The sequence below is a fragment of the Hyperolius riggenbachi genome, chromosome 1, assembly GCF_040937935.1.
Source record: "Hyperolius riggenbachi isolate aHypRig1 chromosome 1, aHypRig1.pri, whole genome shotgun sequence".
Taxonomy (NCBI): Eukaryota; Metazoa; Chordata; class Amphibia; order Anura; family Hyperoliidae; genus Hyperolius; species Hyperolius riggenbachi.
Window position 1 is genome coordinate 643,192,696 of NC_090646.1, and position 22,848 is coordinate 643,215,543.

The window sequence follows — 22,848 nt, forward strand, 5'->3', positions numbered from 1 at the left end:
TGAATAAAAGTCACACCGCAAAGAATAACACAATGGGTTAAATACAAAATAAAGGTGAGGAAATGGTGTAAGAGGGATAGAGAAGAGAAATACAAATTATTTATGATTTATACTTTTAATATTTATCAATGTTTTAAAAGCTATAATAAATTTATATACTAACCTGTCTGTCTCTTTATCTATCTTTCTATCTTTTCATGTAATTAAATGACCACTATCATAAAAAAAAATGTAAAATCTAAAATACATGCATATCAAAAGTACGTTTCTACTTGAGTGAAATGCACTATAAATTATGTGTTTCATATGTTACTGTCACTTACAGTAGGCAGTAAAGAGCTGACAGACCTGTCAGATTTTGGACTAGTCCATCTTCTCATGGGGGATTCTTAGTATTACCTTTAGGGCTCTTGCACACCAGGACGTTGCATTTAGGGGACGTTATAGGGCACATAACGTGCCCCTAACGCAACGCCTGGTGGTGTTGGAGCAGGACGCTACCAAGAGCCGCGTTACAAGCAGCTCTTGGTGCGCCTGCTCTGTCGGAAGCGATGCGGAGACCCCGTGAGCGGAGCTCTCTGCATCACGTAGTCCCGCCAGCCAATCAGCGGCTGCTCCAAGAAGTAAACACTGCAAGTGCAGTGAATGTCAAGTAGCCATGTGCCTGGCTACGTATCGGCCTCTCCCCGCCTCCTCTCCGCCCCTGAAATAAAAAAAAAACATACTGAGCATGTGCAAACAGTCTAACGCGGCTTAAGCAGCTAGAACGCACAGTATGCTGCACTTCAAACAAATGTGCAGCGTTATTGTGTAACGCAACGTGGGCACTGTGAACAACCCATTGATTTTTCATTGCTGTGCGGTGGGGCTGCGTTACAGGCTGCACTAATGTGCGCCTGTAGCGTCCCACTGTGAAAGCAGCCTTATTGTTCACAAAAGTCCTTACTAGAAAGGATCTATACGGAGATGCCGGCCAGCTTCCCTACTCATTTGCACGCTATTTTGGTAGTTGGGCTGAGTAACTGCAGTTCAGTAAGTGCTATTGCATATAAAGAAAATAACTGGGAATTCCCCATGAGGAGATGGACTAGTCCAAAACCTGCAAGTTCCATCAGATTTTCATTACTTACTGTTAGTGACAAAGTAATTTATAGTGCATTTCACTCTGGAGGAAATATACAATTATATGTTTGTATTTTAAAAACTAAAATTAGTTGTGATAGTTGTTCTTAAGGTTTTCTATTTAATTTTGTTTCTTGAAATACAAGACCACATGAATTTATAAAAACATGAATTAAATTATAGTAATTTAAAATATTTTTCTCTATAGTATACGATTTAGTGTGACTGTAATAGTTATATTAAAATCACAACTAACCGAATAATGGAAACAAAAATTAATAAAATTAGAATTTATTCAGTGTACGTCTATGGTATGTTTGAAATACTAAATGATCTATTAATGCTGGCAGTGTATTCTCCTTGGTAAATGCCACAGCAGACAAAGGACTGAGCATTGAATGATAAGACTATTTTCTGAATATATTTACATATAGCCATGAATGCTCAATTGCAACACCCTGGTGGATGTACATGTTGAAAATTACTAATTTCCTTTCGACTTTTCGACTGTGATGTCCTTGAATGTTTGTTACAAGGAAACAATTCTATACATGTTTTGAAATAGATACAAATCAATTATTTTAATGGGCAGCATCTTTCACTGGTCTTGAGATAACTGGCTCAGAAGCAATGTTTCTGTTTATCTCCACTAGAAATTGAATGGTTAAAGGATACCCGAGGTGACATGTGACATGATGAGATAGACATGGGTATGTACAGTGCCTAGCACATAAATAACTATGCTGTGCTCCTTTTTTTTCTTTCTCTGCCTGAAAGAGTTAAATATCAGGTATGCAAGTGGCTGACTCAGTCCTGACTCAGACAGGAACTGACTACAGCGTGACCCTCACTGATAAGAAATTCTAACTATAAAATACTTTCCTAGCAGAAAGTGGCTTCTGAGAGCAGGAAAGAGATAAAAAGGGACAATAGTGCATAGATTTTATCTCTGGCATACTTCAATGAATGTGTCATTGAGCAAAAACAATAAAACAGTAAAACTTAAAAAGTAGATTTAAACATAAAAAACAAACAAACCGTGGAATATTTTAAAAAGTCATTTTTAGGAGAAGGAAGATAAATAAAATTATTTATTTTATTGGTTTATTTTCACCTCGGGTGTCCTTTAAGCAAACAAAAGGAGAAATTGGTGCCATAGTGTCAGAAAAGTTATCTTGTTTGATAAAGAGGGAGAGCTTTGTGGATGTGTGCTTATCAATAAGGGCCCATTCTCTCTGGGGATCGCAAAACTCTAGCAATTAGCACTTTCGTTTGTGGCGGCGATTTTCCGCAGCAAACGCATATTTTTTGCTGTACATTTTTGCAATTTTTCAACGATCGCAACTAGCGCTTCTTTTACATTTCAAAAATCAGTAACCCTTCGCACTCTCACAGGCAAATGTTCAAACAAATGCATTCACATATTCACTCATCCAGGCACAACTGTTATCCCTACAGTTAAGATAAAAGCCGGGGTCTTCGTTCACAGAAGAATGCATTCTCTTGCTTAGTCACCTACACTGCGCAGAAGTACCCAGGTAAACATAGGTGTCCTAACTCTGGCCCTGTAACATGCATAGTGCAGACATGCAAACACATTCATTGCATCAAACTTATCTAGGGATTAGGAGCACACATCCTCCTGACGTCCTCTCCGGGGACAGATAGTGCATCTTACCAATTGCACAAGGGAGCTAACGTAATGTATCCATGCGCACAATGCACATACACCAGCATAAGCTGTGTGCATGCTGACAGGGTTTTAATCCAGTGCACTCCCTCCTCCCCCTGTCTGTGTTTTTTTGTCAGCATGCACACAGCTTATGCTGGTGTATGTGCATGGTGCGCATGGATACATTACGTTAGCTCCCTTGTGCGATTGGTAAGATGCGCTATCTGTCCCAGGAGAGGACGTCAGGATGTGTGCTCCTAATCCCTAGATAAGTTTGATGCAATGAATGTGTTTGCATGTCTGCACTATGCATGTTACAGGGCCAGAGTTAGGACACTTATGTTTACCTGGGTACTTCTGCGCAGTATAGGTGACTAAGCATAAGAATGCATTCTTCTGTGAACTAAGACCCCGGTTTTTAACTTAGCTGTAGGGATAACAGTGGTGCCTGGATGAGTGAATCTGTGAATGCATTTGTTTGATGCGAGAGTGTGAAGAATTACTGATTTCTGCTAATTTTCTGGCCACACCCCCTTCAGCACCTCCCTTTCCTTAATAACTTATTTAATGTCCTAACTAGAGCCGATGTGCCTGGATTTATGTTTTTTTCTTTTACATTGCAGTCGCGATCGCTCCAAAAAAATCAAAAAAAGCGATGCATGCACCACATATGCGTCTACCATGAATCGCAAATCGCCGGCGTGAGATCACTGCCATATACTTAACATTACACTAGCGCTTTTGCCATTCGCAGGCGATTTGGCAATGAGCGGTAAATGTCCGCTAATTGCCCCAGTGGGAAAACCAGGGCCCTAAATCCTTTCAGGCTATTTATATACTTGGATGTGTATAAGTAAAGCTGGTCCTGAAATGTAAAACTAGGTACCATTGGTGATGTAAACAATAATATTTGAAGAGTAAAGTTTCTACAGACCAGAAAAGGATAACTCTTTGGCATTGTTGGTTGGCTCAAACTATTTTTTTTTTTTTTTGAACAAAGAATAGACTTTATTGATCAGTGGACAATACAACCAGCAGAGTACAGTTTGAGAAGTTATTTTTATTATTATTTAGTATTTATATGGAATAATACTACCGAAGGAATATCGGTAGCCATTAACAATAATTTTATTAAAGAAAATGAGCACCCATTTTTCCTCACGAGTCACGCCCCAATTTCATGCACCCGGATATAGACTCTCTGACATGTTAGTTTTGTTAGTTTAAAACCAAAAGTTTTCTCACTAATTAGATAGACTAAAAGTTTGTTTTCACCACCAATTCATCTCCTGAGATCTCTAAACATCCTCAGATGCAATAAGAGGATCTACTGTGCCTTTTTTTAAATTAATTTATTTGTGGGCTACTTGGTAAACTTGGTAAGGGCCTGAGCCCACTAACGCAGTTGTGTGCAGTTGTGTCCGCTTTTCAGCATCTGTAACATTGATGTGTTGATGAAAAGCGTACACAACTGTGCAGAAATGCGTTAGTGGGCTCAGGACCTAAAAGTTCGCAGTCTTAGCTTGAGTGATCTTGAAACATAGGTGGGATTGCAATAATTTAAACTAATTAATATAATAGTCAATATTTTTTATTGATATCAGGCTGATTTGATCATTTGCTGAATCTGCCAGATATCAATGATGCAAACTATTCCTGAACAATCGTTTTTTCAGCCAAAATCGATTTACTGTCTATTGTGCCTGATGGAAGGATTCACTCGATTGACGGGTGATCGCTAGCAGCATTCATTTTTGACCTGATCAACATAGCAGCGGATTTTCTTTCAACTGTCATCTAGCACTTCCTCCCATGTCTTCTCTCTACCACCCGGGCTTCTTCCTGTCTCTCCACTTCCAGAGCTGCGGAGCCAGATTTAAGCCAAGGCCACATAGGCCATGGTCTAGGGCACCACCGGATTAAGGGCAGGTGGGTAGCAGGCTATAAAGGTGGGGAAGATTGGGGCCAGGGGAGTTGGTTCACCTACCTACCTATACTGAAGGGAGGAGGGTCATCAGGCTATCTATACAGAAGGTGGGAGGAGGTTTTCAGGCTACTTATACTGGAGGGAAGGGGGGGGGGGGGTCATAAGGCTATCTAAACTGGAGGGGGGCGGACTGTGTGTCATATGACTAACACTAGAGGCCTCCAGTGGTCATGTAAGGTACATGTCATGGTGCTCCTGGTCTTTGACCTCTAGCGACAGGGTAACACAGCTCCCCAGGAGAGAAGAGGCAGGAAGAAGCCACGGCAGTGGAGAGAAGACACGGGAGGAAGCGCTGGCAGACAGGTGAGTGCAAGCTCTGTGGCCTCTCCTCTGCCTGGCCAGGATGGGGGAGGAGAGACTGGGAGACAAGGCAGGCAATGAATGCAGATCTTCAATAGATTTCATGCTATAATCTATTGAAAATCTGTGCACAGTGCATGAATGGAATTGATCGGAAAGATCACTCTCTGATCAGAAAATGATCTGAGAGGTTATCTTTTGCCATATCAACCTGTGTATGGCCATTTTAATTCTAAATATGTGTGAGAAAACGCGGAAAAGCCACCGCGGGTACTCAAAGCAAGGCGGCTGATTCCGCGTCCAACGCGGCAGGTTGCGCGCGTGGGTCTGCATCCACTGGCATGACGAAACGCGATGAAACCGCCGCATGCCTTATAAACAAGGCGGTGGATTCCGCGTCAGATGCGGATGTTTGCACGCTTAAGCATATTTCTGACAGTACTGCTGAACGCGGAGGAACCGCCGCATGCTTGGACAGCGGGGCGGGCTGGTTCCGCATCCAGCACAGCAGAAACATTACAACACATGTCTGGTGTGGCTGGGACTGATAGTCCACACAGGTTCAGGAGGACACGCGCGCGTGCGGAGAGGCAGAGCCTTTATGACAGTCAGAAGGGTGTCAGCTGACCAAGCCGGTCAGCTGACAATTCCAGCAGTTTTCATTGGTCCAGCACTTAGGGGTGGCGCTGGAGAGCGCTGAGGTATATATACTAGGTGCTGGTCATTTCTCTGGTGTCTGGCGTTGCGATCACTACGTGGTAGCACTCAGACCTTCTGTCAGTATCTGTGTTATTATTTAGACCAGTTTCCAAGGTGTTGATGATCAAGGAGCTCACTCCTTAGTCTAGGAATCCTGTTAACATCTGTGTTATCATCTAGACCAGTTCCGGGGTGTTGAAGATCTTGGAGCTCACACCCAAGTCTAGGCATTGTTGATTATTTGTTATGACCTTCTGCTTTTCTGACTACTCTTCTGATCTCTGATTAGGTACTTCGCCATATCTGATACTCTGTTGCCAAACTCTGCTAGTCTTAGGATTCCGCATCGGTCTCCTGTCTCTGTACTTTATCTGTCTGTGTGTTGACGACCTGGCCTGCCCGACCTCGAGAACTATCTCCCCAGCTAGAGATAGTTCAAAGTCTGTTTGTGACATCCCTCCACTGGTGTCACTCACAGTCTGGTCCTTCCCACTCTCAGCCTGACTCCGCCCCTTGGGGAGTCTCCGGCCTTGGAAGGAGCCTGTTCTCTGGGCAGTACCCTTTACTGCCCTGCACCCTCTATACGGGTGCTCTCCTCAAAGTATTACTGTTGCACCAAACACTCATATTACTCAGGTGTCCAGAGGTTAGAGATATATCTGATTATCGGTGATACTGCAGATCATCAATAATCGGGTATATATCTGTATTTTCGGTGATACTGCAGATCACCGGTAATCAGATCCTCTCTGTGTTACACCGATCATTACAATATGTTCTTATTTGTTTAGTATCTGTCTCTGCTGGATATATATGTAAACTTCTCGTTTCCCACTCAATGAGTGGGAAAAAACAACAACTTCCACATGGGGAAACAGATATCTAAAAACCTTGAAAGTTATTTCAGTTACTGTTTCTACAGTAACTAAAAAATACAATAAAATAAAATAAAAATAAAACGAAACTGAGCTGAAAAAAAAAGTGGTCAAGTTAAAAGTCATAACATAAACATGATACAATAAATAACCAACATGCCTGAATTCAATTTTTGTTTTTTTGAAACTAAATAAAGTATTACATTGACTTCAGCTAGTCCTATCTTGTTTATAACTGAAAGCTCCTGATATCATATGCATTGATTTTTGTTCCACAATATTTCTTAGTACAGCTGTCTTAGAATCCCAGTGACATATATTATAATATTTTACAATAAAATATAAATTACATATTGATTTAACCCAGCGGTTGGGGCGATGTACAACAGAAATGTAAACTGCCATCTCTGCTTTATTTCTTTGGGGAATTCTTCAAAAAAACTATTCAATTTTTACATCACTTGTGAACTCTTTTTTATATGATTGGAATACTCGCCAGAGTTGTTTTTCCGAATAGCTGCATGTCTTTAGATTTTAGTGCTCACACTGATCTGCAGCTCTTAATAAGGTGAACCCTTGGAATATTGCAACAAAATAAATAAAAAAAAGACAATACATTTTATAATCCCGAATCCCTCAAATATTATAGACTTAAAGTGAACCAGACACGAAGCACCCTCGTGTATTTTACCATATATATCAGTGGGGGCATTAGAGAAATCACCAACCCTGCTCTCTGTTTCATTCTGCACTGCGCAGCCTGCTTCTAATCAGCCCTGATAAAATCCCCGACTGAGCATTCAGTCTGACTTTGCTATAATGACTCAGCTATAATGATTCCTGAACAGAGCCACAAGAGGGAAGGCTTGGGCTTGAAAAGACACCAGAAAACACAGACTCAGCTATAATAATTCCTGAGCAAAGCAAGACTGAATGCTCTGTCTGGGATTTTATCCGGGCTGGTTAGAAGCAAGCTGAACAGTTAAAAGTGAAACAGAGAGCAGGGTAGGTGTTTTCTCTAATGTCCCCACTGATATATATGGTAAAATACACGAGGGTGCTTCGTCTCTGGTTCACTAAAAAAAATAAATAAATAAATTGTACCCGAGATGTGAATTATTGGTGTATTTATACTCACCTGGGGCTTCCTACGGCCCTATGAGGTGCTTATGCTTCCTCGCAGTTTTCTCTGGCTGCTCCGTTCACTTGCCATTCCCCTACCCCGGTAATCCGGCCAGTCGTAGCCTGTCTTGTGCTTCTGCAGATGCACATCCTCCCATATCCAGGAGCATTCTGCGCCTGCGCAGTACTACTTCTCAGGAACAGAACGCTCCTGGCTGCAGGAATGTAACAAGGGTTGCATATGCGGCCAAGCCACGCATTATTTATTGTATTTATAAAGTGCCAAGATATTACACAGCGCTGGCCATTAGTTAGGGTTACAGACAATATTTAGGGGTGACATACAGCAATACGACAATACAGGAATACAAGAAAACCAGATCACACAGCACAGTATGAGTACAAGGTAATGCTTAGTCAGTCACTGGATTGGAGCATGGAGATTAGGCAAGTCGAGTTCACTCAGATCCATAGGATGGGTGTAGGTAATGGAGGTGCGTGAACAGGTAGGAGACACAAGGAGGAAGACCCTGCCCGAAGGCTTACGATCTAGAGGGGGAGGTAGGGACACAAAAAGGTAGGGGACCAGAGTTCAGCTGCTGGTTTAAAGCACGAGTGAGGGGTGGTAGGCCAGAGTGAAAAGGGGAGTTTTGAGGGCCTTCTTGAAGATGTTGAAGGAGGGGGAAATCCTAATGGGGGGAGGTAGGGAGCTCCATAGTGTTGGAGTAGCTCTTGAGAAGTCCTGGAGGCGTGCATGAGATTGGGTGACGCAGGGGATTGGGTGATGCGCATGCATAGAGGGGGATAGCAAAAGAACAGAGAGGATGGCGAGGGAGCCCACTTACCTAATGGGGCTGGAGAAAGCCCCAGGTAGGTATAAAAACACTAATAATTAATGTCCCAGGTTTACTTTAAAGGAATACTGTAGGGTGGTAGGGGGCAAATGAATTGAACTTACCCGGGGCTTTTAATGGTCCCCCGCAGACATCCTGTGCCCGCGCAGCCACTCACCGATGCTCCGGCTCCGCCTCCGGTTCACTTCTGGAATTTCAGACTTTAAAGTCTGAAAACCACTGCGCCTGCATTGCCGTGTCCTCGCTCCTGCTGATGTCACCAGGAACGTACTGCGCAGACACAGACCTTACTGGGCCTGCGCATCGGTGAGTGGCTGCGCGGCACAGGATGTCTGCGGGGGACCATTAGAAGCCCCGGGTAAGTTCAACTCATTTTCCCCTGACCCCCCTACAGTATCCCTTTTAAGAACAGTATCTTATGCATAAAATACAATAGCATATTGTACCACATCAGTCGTCCATTTAAAAAAAAAATATGGACAAAGTAAGCTTTTGTCTGTGAAAAAACTTGATTTGTCAAGCAGTTGAGTTTGCCAATAATCATACTTATAATAAAACATTTTCATTTCAGTGGCGGCTAATAGAGTACAACATGAGTACTTTGAATGAAATATTTCAATGTGTTAGAGAATCAATTGTGAATTATAAGTTTAAAAAGTCAACTATTTTGCTAAAGTTTTTAAAGACAAGTTGGCGATTTACTAGAGCTCGGAGAACATTAGAGAGCCTGAGTGATAAAGCAGGCCCAGACTGGATTATTTAAAAATCTATCCAAAAACAGTTTGCTAACATGATTCTAGGATTCCAGCAGCTTGTTTATCAGTGCTGTATCACTTGTTTATAGAAAATAGGTCATAAAAAATGGTGTTTAAAGGGCTAAAGTCATCTGATATTATATAACAAAACATTTGCAGGTATCGACCGTGGCATATCAAAATACAATATTCCTCAAAATCTGTAAACAGTATTTTTAACCCCTCCCGCTCGTTACCCACCTACAACTACACTCATGAGAACCACTAAAAATCAAGTGATGGTGTTAGGCTGGATAGCACACTGGTTAAGCTTTCTGCCTCTGATGTAGTTTTTGAGGCTTTGACCAGGGTCCTGCCTTGTCTTGCAAGGGCCTAAATCCTCTGCAGGTGGAGGCCTGCCTCGTGGTTCCTGATGCCACTCTTCGGAGAGGAGGTGGCACTCAAGCCACTCAACCCTATCCCTCGCCACCAACTGGACGGTGCATAGGTGTTACAGCCACTGACCATGCAGTTGAAATAGAAGTGGCATGTAGGATCATGGCTTACTATCAAACTGTGAGGTCATGTGACCCTCAAAGTTTAGGACCTCAGTAGAAAAGTAGGAGGGAGAGTTCTGTGGGGTCTGGTATATTGCTAGGCTAGTTGGTGAGATGCATTATATAGGAAAACATTATTTTTTTTTGGAAGTCCATTTAAAAGGTTAGAATGTTAGTATTTGTATGACTAAAATCAAGTTAAAAAATTGAAGGTGTCCTGACTTTAATAAATCAACAATGTCCCTGACTTATTATTATTAAAAAATAAGTTGTGCTGTGAGCATGTGCAGGAGGCTGCAGTGTTCTAAAATGTTCTCCATATTTAGCAAATCAACCCTAGTATTTTATAAATAGATTACCTGATTGTTGTATGTCTTTACTTTATCCCTGTCAGTAATTACAAATAAATACAGTTTCGGCTACCTTCTCCACCAGATGGTCCCATGCCCAACCCTGTTACTTGCCATGTGATGTCACATGACCTGTACACGTCTTTGGCTGTACAAATGGGATGCCAGGGAACAGACCCCAGACCAGTTAGTGCCATTCTACATAACAAGAGATATAGGAGCAGAGCAGTAGTACTTTTGGTGGAGGGGAAAGATAAATATTGCAATAGGAACTTGTTATGTAGGGCACCTTGTTTAAGTACTTGTATTAGGGGTACATTATAGCTGCAAAAGTTGAAAATTAATGTCTGATCTTGGAATAGGGCATATACCTCAAACTCTGGCCCAAGGGTAAAATGTGGCCTGCAGAGCAATCAAATTTGTCCCCCAAGTGGTTTCCCTACTATGCATTATGTTTGGCCAACTCTAGACTACCAGGGAAACTATTTTGGAGGTGAATCCCTAGATCAACAGGAAAGCAACATGTGGGAAAGAGGGGGAAAAAACTAGACACCAGGGAACTCTAAAAATGTGTGAGGGAAACAACTAGACCCCAGGGAACTGTTGAGGGGTGAAAGGGAGACCACTACACACAAAGGAATTGTATAGGGGAGGGGGCCTCTAGACACAGAAGAACCAGAAGAAAATTGTATAGGGGAGAGAAGGGGGCCATTAGACACCAGGGAGATGGCCACTAGACATTGAGATTGACGTGCGACTTGGTCCCAGTGTTCTATTTCAGCTCACTTTGTATTTGAATAGGGGAACTTTATGGCTGCATTTCTTACTGGGAACTGGGAGCATTACGACTGCACGTGTTATAAGGGGGTATAATGGTGGCCCTAGTTATAAGGAGGATGTTATAACTGCACTTAATGGTTCTTTGATACTCATACTGGTGGAGTGAAATGGGCAGCTGGTAAGGGAAACGTACCCTACAGCAAAAGTCTAAAGGATGGCGGAGGAGCATCTGCAGTCTTCTAGAAACTCCTAAATCAAATCTATACCTTGGCTTATAAAATCACAAGTCAAAAAAGTCTTGGGCTTCATTAAAAGTTGGGCAGATAATTCACCATTTACCATGTACTAAGCAGATACGTAAAAAGGAAAATGTCCACAAACTTAATACAAGAGGTACATTTTGAAAGTTAATTGACCACAATTCTGCGGAGTCAAACAATTTTCTATCCACTTACCTGTTCCTTTCATGCAATTATAATCTCTTGGAAAATATAAACACATGGGTAAAAAATGTGGGAAGAGAGCAACAGACCGATAAAGCATTTTCTACGTACCGGTTTGAGATCGGGTTGTGGCACTTTCATAAAGTGGGACGCCTTCGCCGGCGTTATTAAATGCTTTCAGGGAAATTACATAATGGGAGCTTGGTTCTGCAGGGAAAAATAAAACAAATATAGAAAAAAGGCATTAAGCAGTGCAACTGAATGGTTGTGTGTTGTGATATAATAACATAGCAAATTACTTGAAAAGCTAAACGCAGATAATTGTAATATTCTATATTAGGTCCTTTAGTAATTAAAGTTGAACTCTGGGTTAAATTGCAACCACAGCAACTTGTAGATCAGTCTTTTAACAGTGAAGGCCAACATTCAAAAATGGATTATTTTAACTACTTAAAGGAATACCATCGATTCACATATTTTTTTCAATTGACACAGGAACTGTTTGGGAAGTGCTGCTAAGTACTGGTGTATACATTTTAGTAGCAACTTCATTGTTTACTGTTAGCAAAATACATTCAAACTTTACTGACGCCAAAACTGACGGCTGACTGAGCCATGAGGAGAGGGGAAATTCCCCTCACACTTGATCAGTGAACTCTATGTGTAGCTCTGTGTGTGACAGAGAGAGAGCTCCCAACAGCTGCAGCTCCTGTGTCCTGTGTTTCTGACTGACCTGTCTGAAGAGAGCAGAGGAAATGTAACTAATTGTCACAGCTTTCCATACCGTTTTTGCTTTCAGAGTTTGATATGTTTGATATTTGCTTTCTGTAGTCTGATATGCAACTCTGGCTGTGCATTGAAGCAGACACCCCTTCTGCAATTGATTTGTCCCAATATAGCTAAATCCTACCCTCAATAAATCACAGCTTTTGCCTCTGATATTTAACATGAAAAGTAGGAAAATGTTTACACAGCTACTTAGACATTATTTGTACATTGTCATTTTAGAACCCTTGGGTATCAATAGTATTCCTTTAATGAATCGATGACAGTATATCTACTTCCCCGGAGACTTCATCTTAGCTCCAGGGGCGTAGATATATGTAGCTCAGCGCGATCGCCTTTATGCGTGCTCCCACACGCTCATGCGTGACATTTAAAAAAAATACATCAATAGCTACTTTAGGGACTCATCATTTTTAATATGTGTCATGAAGATATATTACTGTTACTTTTGCAAATAAGGACTTGTAATTATTGACGGACGCAAAACTGAAAAAATACACCTTAATTTCCAAATAAATTATTGCCGCCATACATTCTGAGAGGGACATAATTTATGTGGGTTTTGATTACAATATCATGTATTATTTTACAACTATAATGGCTGAAAACTGAGAAATATATATTTTTTTTGTATGGGTAATAATTCAGGCAAGACAAATAACTTTGAAAGAACTTCACATGCACAGTTACCTGTTGGTGTATGACAATCTGTCGGTGTCGCTGTTATGAGAACATCTGTGTGGTTAGGGGTTATTTCTTTCTCTGATTTCCCTTGGCTCAAACAGTAACTGGCCAATGGAGACAGCAAGCAAGCTTAACTCGGCTGGCTCGATGCCTTCTTTATGCGCAACTATAACTGGCACAGTGCACAATCGGGAGGGGACAAAAAGTAATTGAGCTAGGGGAAACAAATTAGCTCAAAACAATGACCCTGACACAAAGTGCTTGAGAGCTGAAGCCCCTTGGGGCACACTTGGTAGGGCACCCTAGTTGCATCAGGTAAAAAGGGCGCAGCGCGCGCCAGGACATTTGAGCGCTACCATAGGCCATAATGTGAATTACGGCTGTAACGGCGATCAGTGAATACAGTATTTTTCAGAATGTAAGATGCACAAATAACAAAAAGTCACTGCATCTTATATTCCAAATACAGAGAGTCCCTGAGTTACAAACCGCCATCTCGCCGCTATGTCGGGGACTTCCTGTATTGTCTCCATGTCTCCTCCGCTGCCCCATGTCCTCCTCTGCTCCCCCTGAGTAGATGAAAGCAGTGGCAGTGCGGCTCAACGAATCCACTAGAGCCCGCGATCGGAGACCTCTCCTCTCCCACACTGCTCCACTAGCGATGCCTTGTGCTGATGATGACGCGATCAAGAATGCAAAAAAAATCGCTACAAATTTGCAGGAAATTTTGTATTATGATTTTACACTGTAATTGCAAATTTTGGTCCAAAATTACAATTATGCAAAATTCGAACTCAACACTAGCAGGCATAAATCCAACTATTTTTGTATGACCATCGACAGTAAAAAAAAAACAAAAAAAAACATAACACACACTTTGGGGTTTTGTGTTTTGTTTTTTGACAAACATTCTGCTTTAAACTGAAATGAAAAAGCTGACCATATGTCACTTGATCTCTTGTTTAGTGTCAAAAAAGGTATTACATTTTTGCAATAAAAAATTTACGATGTAATTGTCGATACACTGTAGCCTATTTTTGAGTCTATACAGTATGTCATGAGCCAATCACAGCTGCTGTCAGCATGACTCATAACACCTGAATCACCGGGCGGCAATTGACATTGCAGAGGTTACACTCATGGTCTGTGGAGTTTTTGGTTTTCTGGTTCATAACACATCGATAATGACCCTTATCCTCCCTCAGTTATGGTTTGCTGCAGAGCCCCATAATTACTATTAATCCCTCTAGCGCACAGCAGACCCATAATGCACTGCAAACTACGCTTCGCCCAGTTCTGACGGGATTTAATTGCCAAAACCTTCCTGGGAGATTACTGAATAATTGATTAGCTCATTGTGAATATTGTTAGGACCATGGCCAAATGAATTACCAAACAATGGGGACTTTTCAGGAAGTGCTTCCTGTTTCTCGTTGGATGTAAAATTCCTACTCATGATGACAGAGCAATTTAGAGTATTTGTTTAGTTGTAAGTGTAATTGTCCTTCTGAATTTACTCCAGTACAATGTACTATTTTTTTAAATGGAATAACCATAAAATTGCAATCAATGCTGAAATGATTCAGGCTTTTCATTCCAACTGTAATGTAATGTCATTTTATCAAAACGACTGATAGCCCAGGATTTCGGCCTATGAGACCATCACGCTGAGATGAAAATACTGTTAGCATCAAAATGTAGATGCTATTTTTGGATGCTAACCCTTTAGCATCTTCAATAGAGTTATCTCGTTTGAGATAGTGCACTGCTTATGACCTCAGCCAGCAGAACTTGTTGTGAGGTAAATTCTTGGAATTCTTTGATGTCTCTCTGCTAGCAGAAAACAGAGACTGAAAGCAGAAGTCCTCTGTTATTGTCTCACACTGCCCCCTAGTGACAAGTGGCCATAAATGATCACAATCAGAATAATTTTAAGTCGTAAAACAAATTACAGCAGTGGTGGGGGGGAGGTTATTCTTGGGTGGGTCGGTTAAGCATTGCTTGGGATTCGGTTAGGGTTAGGCATCGGAGGGCAATTAGGGTTAGGCATTGGTGAGGGCGTGGGGTTTTTGTTAGCAATCAGTAGATGGAGGACTTATGTGAAAATAGCATTAGTATAGAAATATCGATAAAATGTACTGGATATTTTACTGCTAGAACGAGTGCTCCCTAATAGTAGAATATTGGTAATTTTACCGATATTCTACGAGTGGTTATCTCTGGTGCCCTAATTTTCCTGGAGCCCATTTTGCCTGTAAGTGGAAGAAGAGTGTTTGTACGAAAATTTGTCCTGAGAAAGTGGATTGAGCCCACGAAACGCATTGCCATTGCTTAATGGAAATCTTTAGCTGTATTATTCTATCCATCCTTCCCTAAGTCTCTCTCAACACAAGCTCCAGTTTAGCTGCTCGGAATCTAAGGGAGTTCACTTGATTTCCTTTGATAAAACTTAGAATGTATTTATTTTTTTACAGTAAACACAAGAGGATGGATGTACTTGTTTGTGTTTGAATCTTTTGTCCCACTTGACGAGAGCCAATATAGATGATGATAAACGCCCAAGTGAAGTCCAGCGGAGACAGGCACTCTTGAAGAAGTTAATTTGAGAAGTTGCTGAGATGCTGAGCCATTATTATCGGCGGTAAGACATAATAACAGAACACATTTATCACCCTTAGCCCCATTTGCATTCTTAGTTTGTTTCCCTCAACAACTCTCGGCAGATTTCTCGAATTTCAATTATTAAAACTTTCCTTCCTCTAGCCTAACCTTTCATTCTGATATGCCCTTGTCCGTACACAAAATAAACCCATACAAACAAACACGGAATTTAGTTTCTTCCTCGCTATCTCCATTGCAAAGCTGAAATGGCAGCACAATCTTCCGTTTCCCTAATTAAGCCAAATAATCTTTGCAGAGTCGTTATCAAGGGTAAAACGTCAGGCTGGTTTTACCTCCCTTACAGCTGGCATTAAGTAATGTTGCAGGGGAGAACATCCTAGCGCGCCCTTGATAAGGGCATTGGCGCACTGGACAGTTTAATTCATCTTTAGCGGTAGACTGGTTATTTCATATCTTTCTGAAAATGAAGGCGAGGAAGGTAAGCTGATGAAATGTAAATGAGTGCGTTTATTACTACTTCATTAGCACAAAATCCTTTTCCACCTGTGGGATGGTGATGTTCCAAGGGACTAGGATGGTGGTTCAATCTACAATCTACAGTCCTACCTTTAGGGCCCGAGCCCACTGCTGCATTTATAAAAACGCATATAAGCGCATGCACTTCTGTGCGTTTTTATAAATGCAGCAGAAAGCTCAGGCCCCCAAAGTGTACCCGACCCACTGCTGTGTTAGGTACTCCCTGTATCCCCCCCCCCCCCCCGGGTCCCCTCCAGTCCTCTGTGTTCTCCTCCCAGCTAAGCCATCAGAGTCCACAGGGATTAGAGATCTCTCCTCTCTCTGATCCCCTAGTGCTGGCTTCTGCTAGTGATGCGATCATCAGGAGCCGACACTAGGGGAGCAGTGAGAGATAATAGAGATCGCCACAGCCCCCAATGGATCAGGTGAGCCATGTTGCTGCTGCTTTCATTTATTCAGGGGGAGAGAAGGAGAACACAAGGAAAGCGGAGGAGACATGGGGACAGAAGGGGACACATGGGGACAGAATGGGTTACATGGGGAACAGAAGGGGGCATATTCTGGACAGAAAAGGACACATGGGGACACAGCAGGACACAAGAGGTACAAGGGGGACACAATAATTGGGGGAGAACACCTATAAGACATTCCTGGACAATGGAAGCTTTAGTAATTCTTTTCCCCTGGTTTTTGCCCTCCACACCTAGGCGTGTCATAAAGTCTGAAACGTCTTATATGCCAAAAAATACGGTAGATACTATTAAAACCCAACATACTGTATACGTTACTTTTCCTTTGAAAGATAAAACTACAGCGCTGACCCCCTTGTACTTCATAGAAATCATGTGAAGCGGAGAAAACCATTTTGCCACCTTGGTGCTGCCTGGGTTAAAGTGTAATACAACGACAGATGTATATTGAAACACAATGCCATTGTTGAGGCAGGAACTATGCAGAGGCATCAGACCCCTCTCACCCCGGCGATGAATGAAAGCACGGCTCATTTTTTTCCAGTGCAGAGAGGAAATCTCAGCGGAGCCGGGCACCAGCCAGAGACAGCGCTAAAGATGATTGCTATCCTTTCACTTAGGATTTCATTATAGCTTAAGGTCAATGTATAATGGGAATTATCACAGGAATACTGGTCTGTGCTGGAGATTTCTTAAGAAAGGAAGGAGAGGGAACGGCAATGCATTGTGCTGCTCAGCAATGATTATCACAAAAGCATAAAAATGAAAAACTGCCGATGAAAAAAAGAAAAAAAAGATTTTAATTGTTGGCTTAAAGAGGAACTTTACTGAGAGATAGTAGTAGGGAATAAAAAAAAATCAAGACATTGCAAATTCAGATGTAGAAGATCAAAAGGCGTTCATGTTGTTTGAGCCTCCGTGAGCCTGAAGGAAAGTATCTTTACTGCTGGCAGGCATGAAAAAACGAAATAGACAGCTGCAACTGCCTTTATCTATAAACGCACCCACTAACAATGTGATAGGCTAAAAGGTGTATATATATAGATAGATAGATAGATAGATAGATAGATAGATATATACTGCATAATGTGTGTGTGTGTGTGTGTGTATAATTGCAGTGATCTGATCCTTTATTGCAAACTTCATCCCAATCAGTAGCCGATATGCCCCTTTCCCAGGTGAAATCTTAAAGGGGATCATCAGCCTAAACAAACATACTGTCATTAAGTTACATTAGTTATGATAATTAAAATAGATAGGTAATATAATCTCTTACCCACCCTGTTTTAAAAGAACAGGCAAATGTTTGATTTCATGAGGGCAGCCATCTTTTTGGTTGAAAGGAGGTGACAGTTCCAACTGTCCTGTGTGCTGATCACCCCTCCCAGTTGCTAGGCAATGTGAACAACAACATAGGAAATCCCATCATGCTTTGCACAGCATCAGGGGAAAAAAGCCCGGGCAGTTTTCTTTGATGGGTGGAGCTTAGCTAAAAATGCAGCTAAAAATGATGCTTTGGTAAGAAAAACAAAGTTCTGATGCTGTGAAACTGTTAAAGAAACACCAAGCCTTTTCAGTGTTGCTGAGTAGATTTTTAGTCTGGAGGTCCACCTCTTCTCAAATAGATCATCAGGACATCTATATGGCTGAAATTGTGGTGAAACCCCTCCCACAGTGTGACACTTTCTACTAAATTGACTAAGGAAATGCAGAATACAGTAGGGCCGTTTCTAGCCTTTTGTCACCCCAGTCTTGTGTCACCCTCAACGCACAGACAAAAAAACTACACACACTCAGAGACTAGAGAATATAAACCATGTGGCGTCTAAGCTGGATACATAATACAGGGTATCCCTGAGATGCTAACAATTCCCGATTGTTTCACATTTCATTGCACATCCCATAACTGCTCTCCACCAGCCAAGAGTGTAAATGCAGAGCATAGTGCAGCAGAAGCTGTGCTCTCACCACCCTGTCGGAGTCCAGCACTGTGTGACCCTCCTGTCCCTCTCCTGCTCCCTCTAGTGCCAGCATCTCACTCTCCCTATGTTGTGCGTAATAACACTACATGTGGTAAGAGATGCCGGGGACTAGGCTGAGTGGTGAATGGACAGAAGGAAGCACTGCACTGGACTATGGCAGAGAGGTGAGAGCAAAGCTTTAGCTGCGCTATACTCTGCATGTACACACTAAGCTGGGGGAGTGCAGGTAGGGGGGTGCAATGAAATGTGACAGGATCGGATGGCTGTTTGTATCTCAGGGACTCCATGTATTATGCATCCACACATGGCTTAAATAGTGTGTGTGTGTTTTTTGTGTGTGTGTGTGGGGGGGGGGGGGGGGGGGATGACACAGGACTTCTTGCCTGCGGTGACAAAAAGGCTAGAAACAGCTCTGCTGTATTCTGTATATACTTAGTCAATTTAGTAGAAAATGCCACTGCAGCAATTGGAATGGTGACATGCTGAGATACAACCCCTGGAGTCACATATAATCGTCAATATAATATAACCAGGATATGCACCATCTAAACATCACAAAAAGGGTTAAAAATCACAGAAAAGGAGTGTGTTGGGTCAGCATAGTGAGCGAGGCGCTGCATTTCGAACCTCAAATTCTTTGTCAAAATGCCACTAATGCACTGCACGCAATCCTTACACTTTAGATTTGCTTTTCTAGACACAGGCACAATTCATTTCTGTTATATTTAAAAAAAAATTAAACAATTGCTTCCAAAGGAAACCATGGCAACTGTTTTAACTGTGCTCCACATGAATAATTTTGACCCTGCTTACAACCTGTAGGAGTGTCTGAGGAAACCTAATTACACTAATGCAGCTGTTTTTATGCCAACACAGGTCACACGATATTGAAAAGCCCCGAAAGAAGCAGTCAATCTATGTGGTTTTCTGACGCGCACTCAATCACAGTGGTTTTCTGTTCAGTACCAAAACTAAGGGTCCTATTTATAAATCATGGTAGGACTATGGTAGGATTAGAGTGTGAGCTCCTCTGAGGACAGCTAGTGACATGACTATGTACTCTGTAAAGTGCTGCTGAACATGTCATTTCTATACGTATATAATAATGATATGGTAGACTATTAGACTATGACTATGGTAGGGATTAGATTGTGAGCTCCTCTGAGGTCAGTCATAAATAAATAAAAATAATAATAATATGATAGGACATTGGACAGTCGATAAAATTAATATGCACTTTTTAAAGTGCTGCAGGAGATTTCAATGCTATATAAATACACAACAATAATAATAATATGATAATAAAAATAATAATAATATGGGAGGACATTAGACTATGACTATGGTAGGTTTAGATTGTGAGCTCCTCTGAGGACAGTCATAAATAAATAAATAAATAATAATAATATGATAGGATATTGGACTATAACTATGGTAGGGATTAGATTGTGAGCTTCTCTGAGGACAGCCAGTGACATGACTGCTATATAAATACATAATAATAATATGGGAGGATATTAGACTATGACTTTAGTAGGGATTAGAATGTAAGCTCCTCTGAGGACAGTCGATAAAATGACTGTACTCTTCAAAGTGCTACAGAAGAAGTCAATGCTGTATACATAATAATAATAATAATAATAATAATATGGTAGGACAATGGACTATGACTATGGTAGGACTAGATTGTGAGCTCCTTTGAGGACAGTAATAAATACATAATAATAATATGGTAGAACATTAGACTATGACTATGGTAGGGAACAGATTGTGAGCTCCCCTGTAGACAGTCAGTGACATGACCATGTACTCTAATGTGCTGCAGAAGATGTCAGTGCTATATACATACATAATAAGTATAAGCTCTTCTGAGGACAGTCGATATAAAATGACCACGTACTCTGCAAAGTGCTGCAGAAGATTTCAATGCTGTATACATAATGATAATATACTATGTACAGCGCTACGGAAGATGTTGGCGCTATATAAATAAAAAATAATAATAATAATTATTATTATTATTTATAATAATAAAAATAATAATAATAGGACTAGACTGTGAGCTCCTCTGAGGACAGTCATATATACATAATAATTATATGGTAGGACAATGGACTATGACTACGGTAGGGAATAGATTGTGAGCTCCCCTGAGGACAGTCAGTGACATGATTATGTACTCTGTAAATGCACAGAAATAATCAGAAAGGATGACAATGTATGCATATAATGATTATGGAATGAAACAACGGCATAAATAAAATGTAAAAAATCACTTAAGAGGTAACTCAAAATGAGCATTTGCTGAAGTAGACAATCATTTCCATACTGTCGATTGAGCATTTTGCCTTCATTAATGTGGTGAGACCTGTGCACACTCACTTGATGTAATGTATTCATGGATAACTGTAAACGGAACATATGGAAGTGTCATCTATAGCTTGATTTAACAAGAGGAGCCATATGGAGCCCGAAGTGTTCAGACTAGTTCCTGGAAAATGTAAATCACTGATAGAACAATGTAGAGCATCCGTCGGTGAGAGAAGTCAGTCAGAGGCACCCACTGGTGCATCCCATCTGTGTGGGGGCCCCAAGCTATGCCTCTTAACTGTCATCCACTGCAGGTAACCTGAATGCAAATGATCAGGCAAAGGTAGTTTCTGAGAACAAACTTTTCCTCTGGCCACCATAATTGGCTAATCCTCATAAAGCCAATTCACATATAGCCCTTCTCCCAAACTTAAAGGGGCACTATGGCAAAAAAGTGTAAAATTTAAAATATGTGCAGACATACAAATAAGAAGAACATTTTTTTCTAGAGTAAAATGAGCCATACATTACTTTTCTCCTATGTTGCTGTCACTTACAGTAGGTAGTATAAATCTGACAGAAGTGACAGGTTTTGGACTAGCCCATATCTTCATAGGGGATTCTCAGCAAGGCTTTTATTCTTTATAAAGATATTCCCTAAAAGGATTTAAACAATGATGCTGGCCAGCTTCCCTGCTCGTTACACAGTTGTTTGGCAGTTGGACAGAGCAACTGACATTCACTAAGTGCTTTTGAAAATAAATAAATCCCTGATAATCCCCTATGAAGAGATGGGCTAGTCCAAAACCTGTCACTTCTGTCAGATTTATACTACCTACTGTAAGTGACAGCAACAGAAAAGAATTGTATGGCTCATTTTACTCTGGAAAAAACATACTTCTCATTTGTACGTTTGCACCTATTTTAAATTTTACAATTTTTCGCCATAGTGCCCCTTTAATGTGGACCTGAACTCTTGCACAGGACAGAAGGAAACAGAGAAATGCACCCTGTCTGTATTTAGAGAGTTTAGCCTGTCTAATTCCCACTTATCTGTGACTAAGCACAAGTAGTGTGATCACATCACATTTTGATCACACAAGTAATTGTAATTTGATCTCTCCCCGTGTCACATGATTGCCATGGCAGAGATGGCAGATAAGCTCATTTGAAAGCACAGGCTGTTAACAATATCTCTGCTTCCATTAATCAGGAAGTAGGCACACTGCAAATTTATTGCAGGATTTGTATCAGCTGTAACAAAAAATGATTTTCTTTAACCACTTCACAACTGAGGGGTTTTACCCCTTCAGCATCCAAGCAATTTTCACATTTCAGCTCCTTCCATTCATTTGCCAATAACTTTATCTCTACTTATCAGAATGAAATGTGTTAAATGTGTTTTTTTTTATCACTAATTAGGCTTACTTTGGTTGGTAAATTATGCCAAGAATTATTTTATTCTAAATGTTTTTTAATGGAAAAATAAGAAAAAAATTGGAAAAAAATCCTTATTTTTCAGTTTTCGGCCATTATAATTTTTTAATAATGCATGCTACCATAATTAAAATCCACGTAATTTATGTGCCCATTTGTACCGGTTATTACACCATTGAAATGATGTCCCTATCACAATGTCTGGCGCCAATATTTTATTAGGAAATAAAGATGCATTTTTTTTTCAGTTTTGCATCCATCATTAATAAAAAGCCCATAATTTATAAAGTAACAGTATTATACCATCTTGACATACATATTAAAAAAGTTCAGTCCCTAAGAAAACTATTTATGCATTTTTTTATAATTGTAAATTTATTTCATTGTATTTTTTTACAAAAAAAATAAATGTTGGTAATTATTGGGAAGTGTGGGAGGTAAGGGGTTAATTTAAAATGTAAAAACAGGTCTTTGCATTTAAAAAAAATACTTTTAGTTGTAGTTTTCCTATTTGGCCACAAGATGGCCTCAGTCTTTTTTTTTTAT

General features: G+C 40.8%; 1 protein-coding gene across 7 annotated transcripts in view; it reads right to left on the reverse strand.

Annotated features, from left to right (window-relative positions):
- Positions 1–22,848, reverse strand: part of DCC (DCC netrin 1 receptor) — a 1,000,213-nt gene that overhangs the window by 100,784 nt on the left and 876,581 nt on the right. For all 7 annotated transcript variants that reach the window (XM_068251343.1, XM_068251342.1, XM_068251341.1 and 4 more), the window contains one exon: positions 11,607–11,702. In XM_068251343.1, coding sequence (XP_068107444.1) covers positions 11,607–11,702 — 96 coding nt within the window. The remainder of the gene's footprint in view (positions 1–11,606; positions 11,703–22,848) is intronic.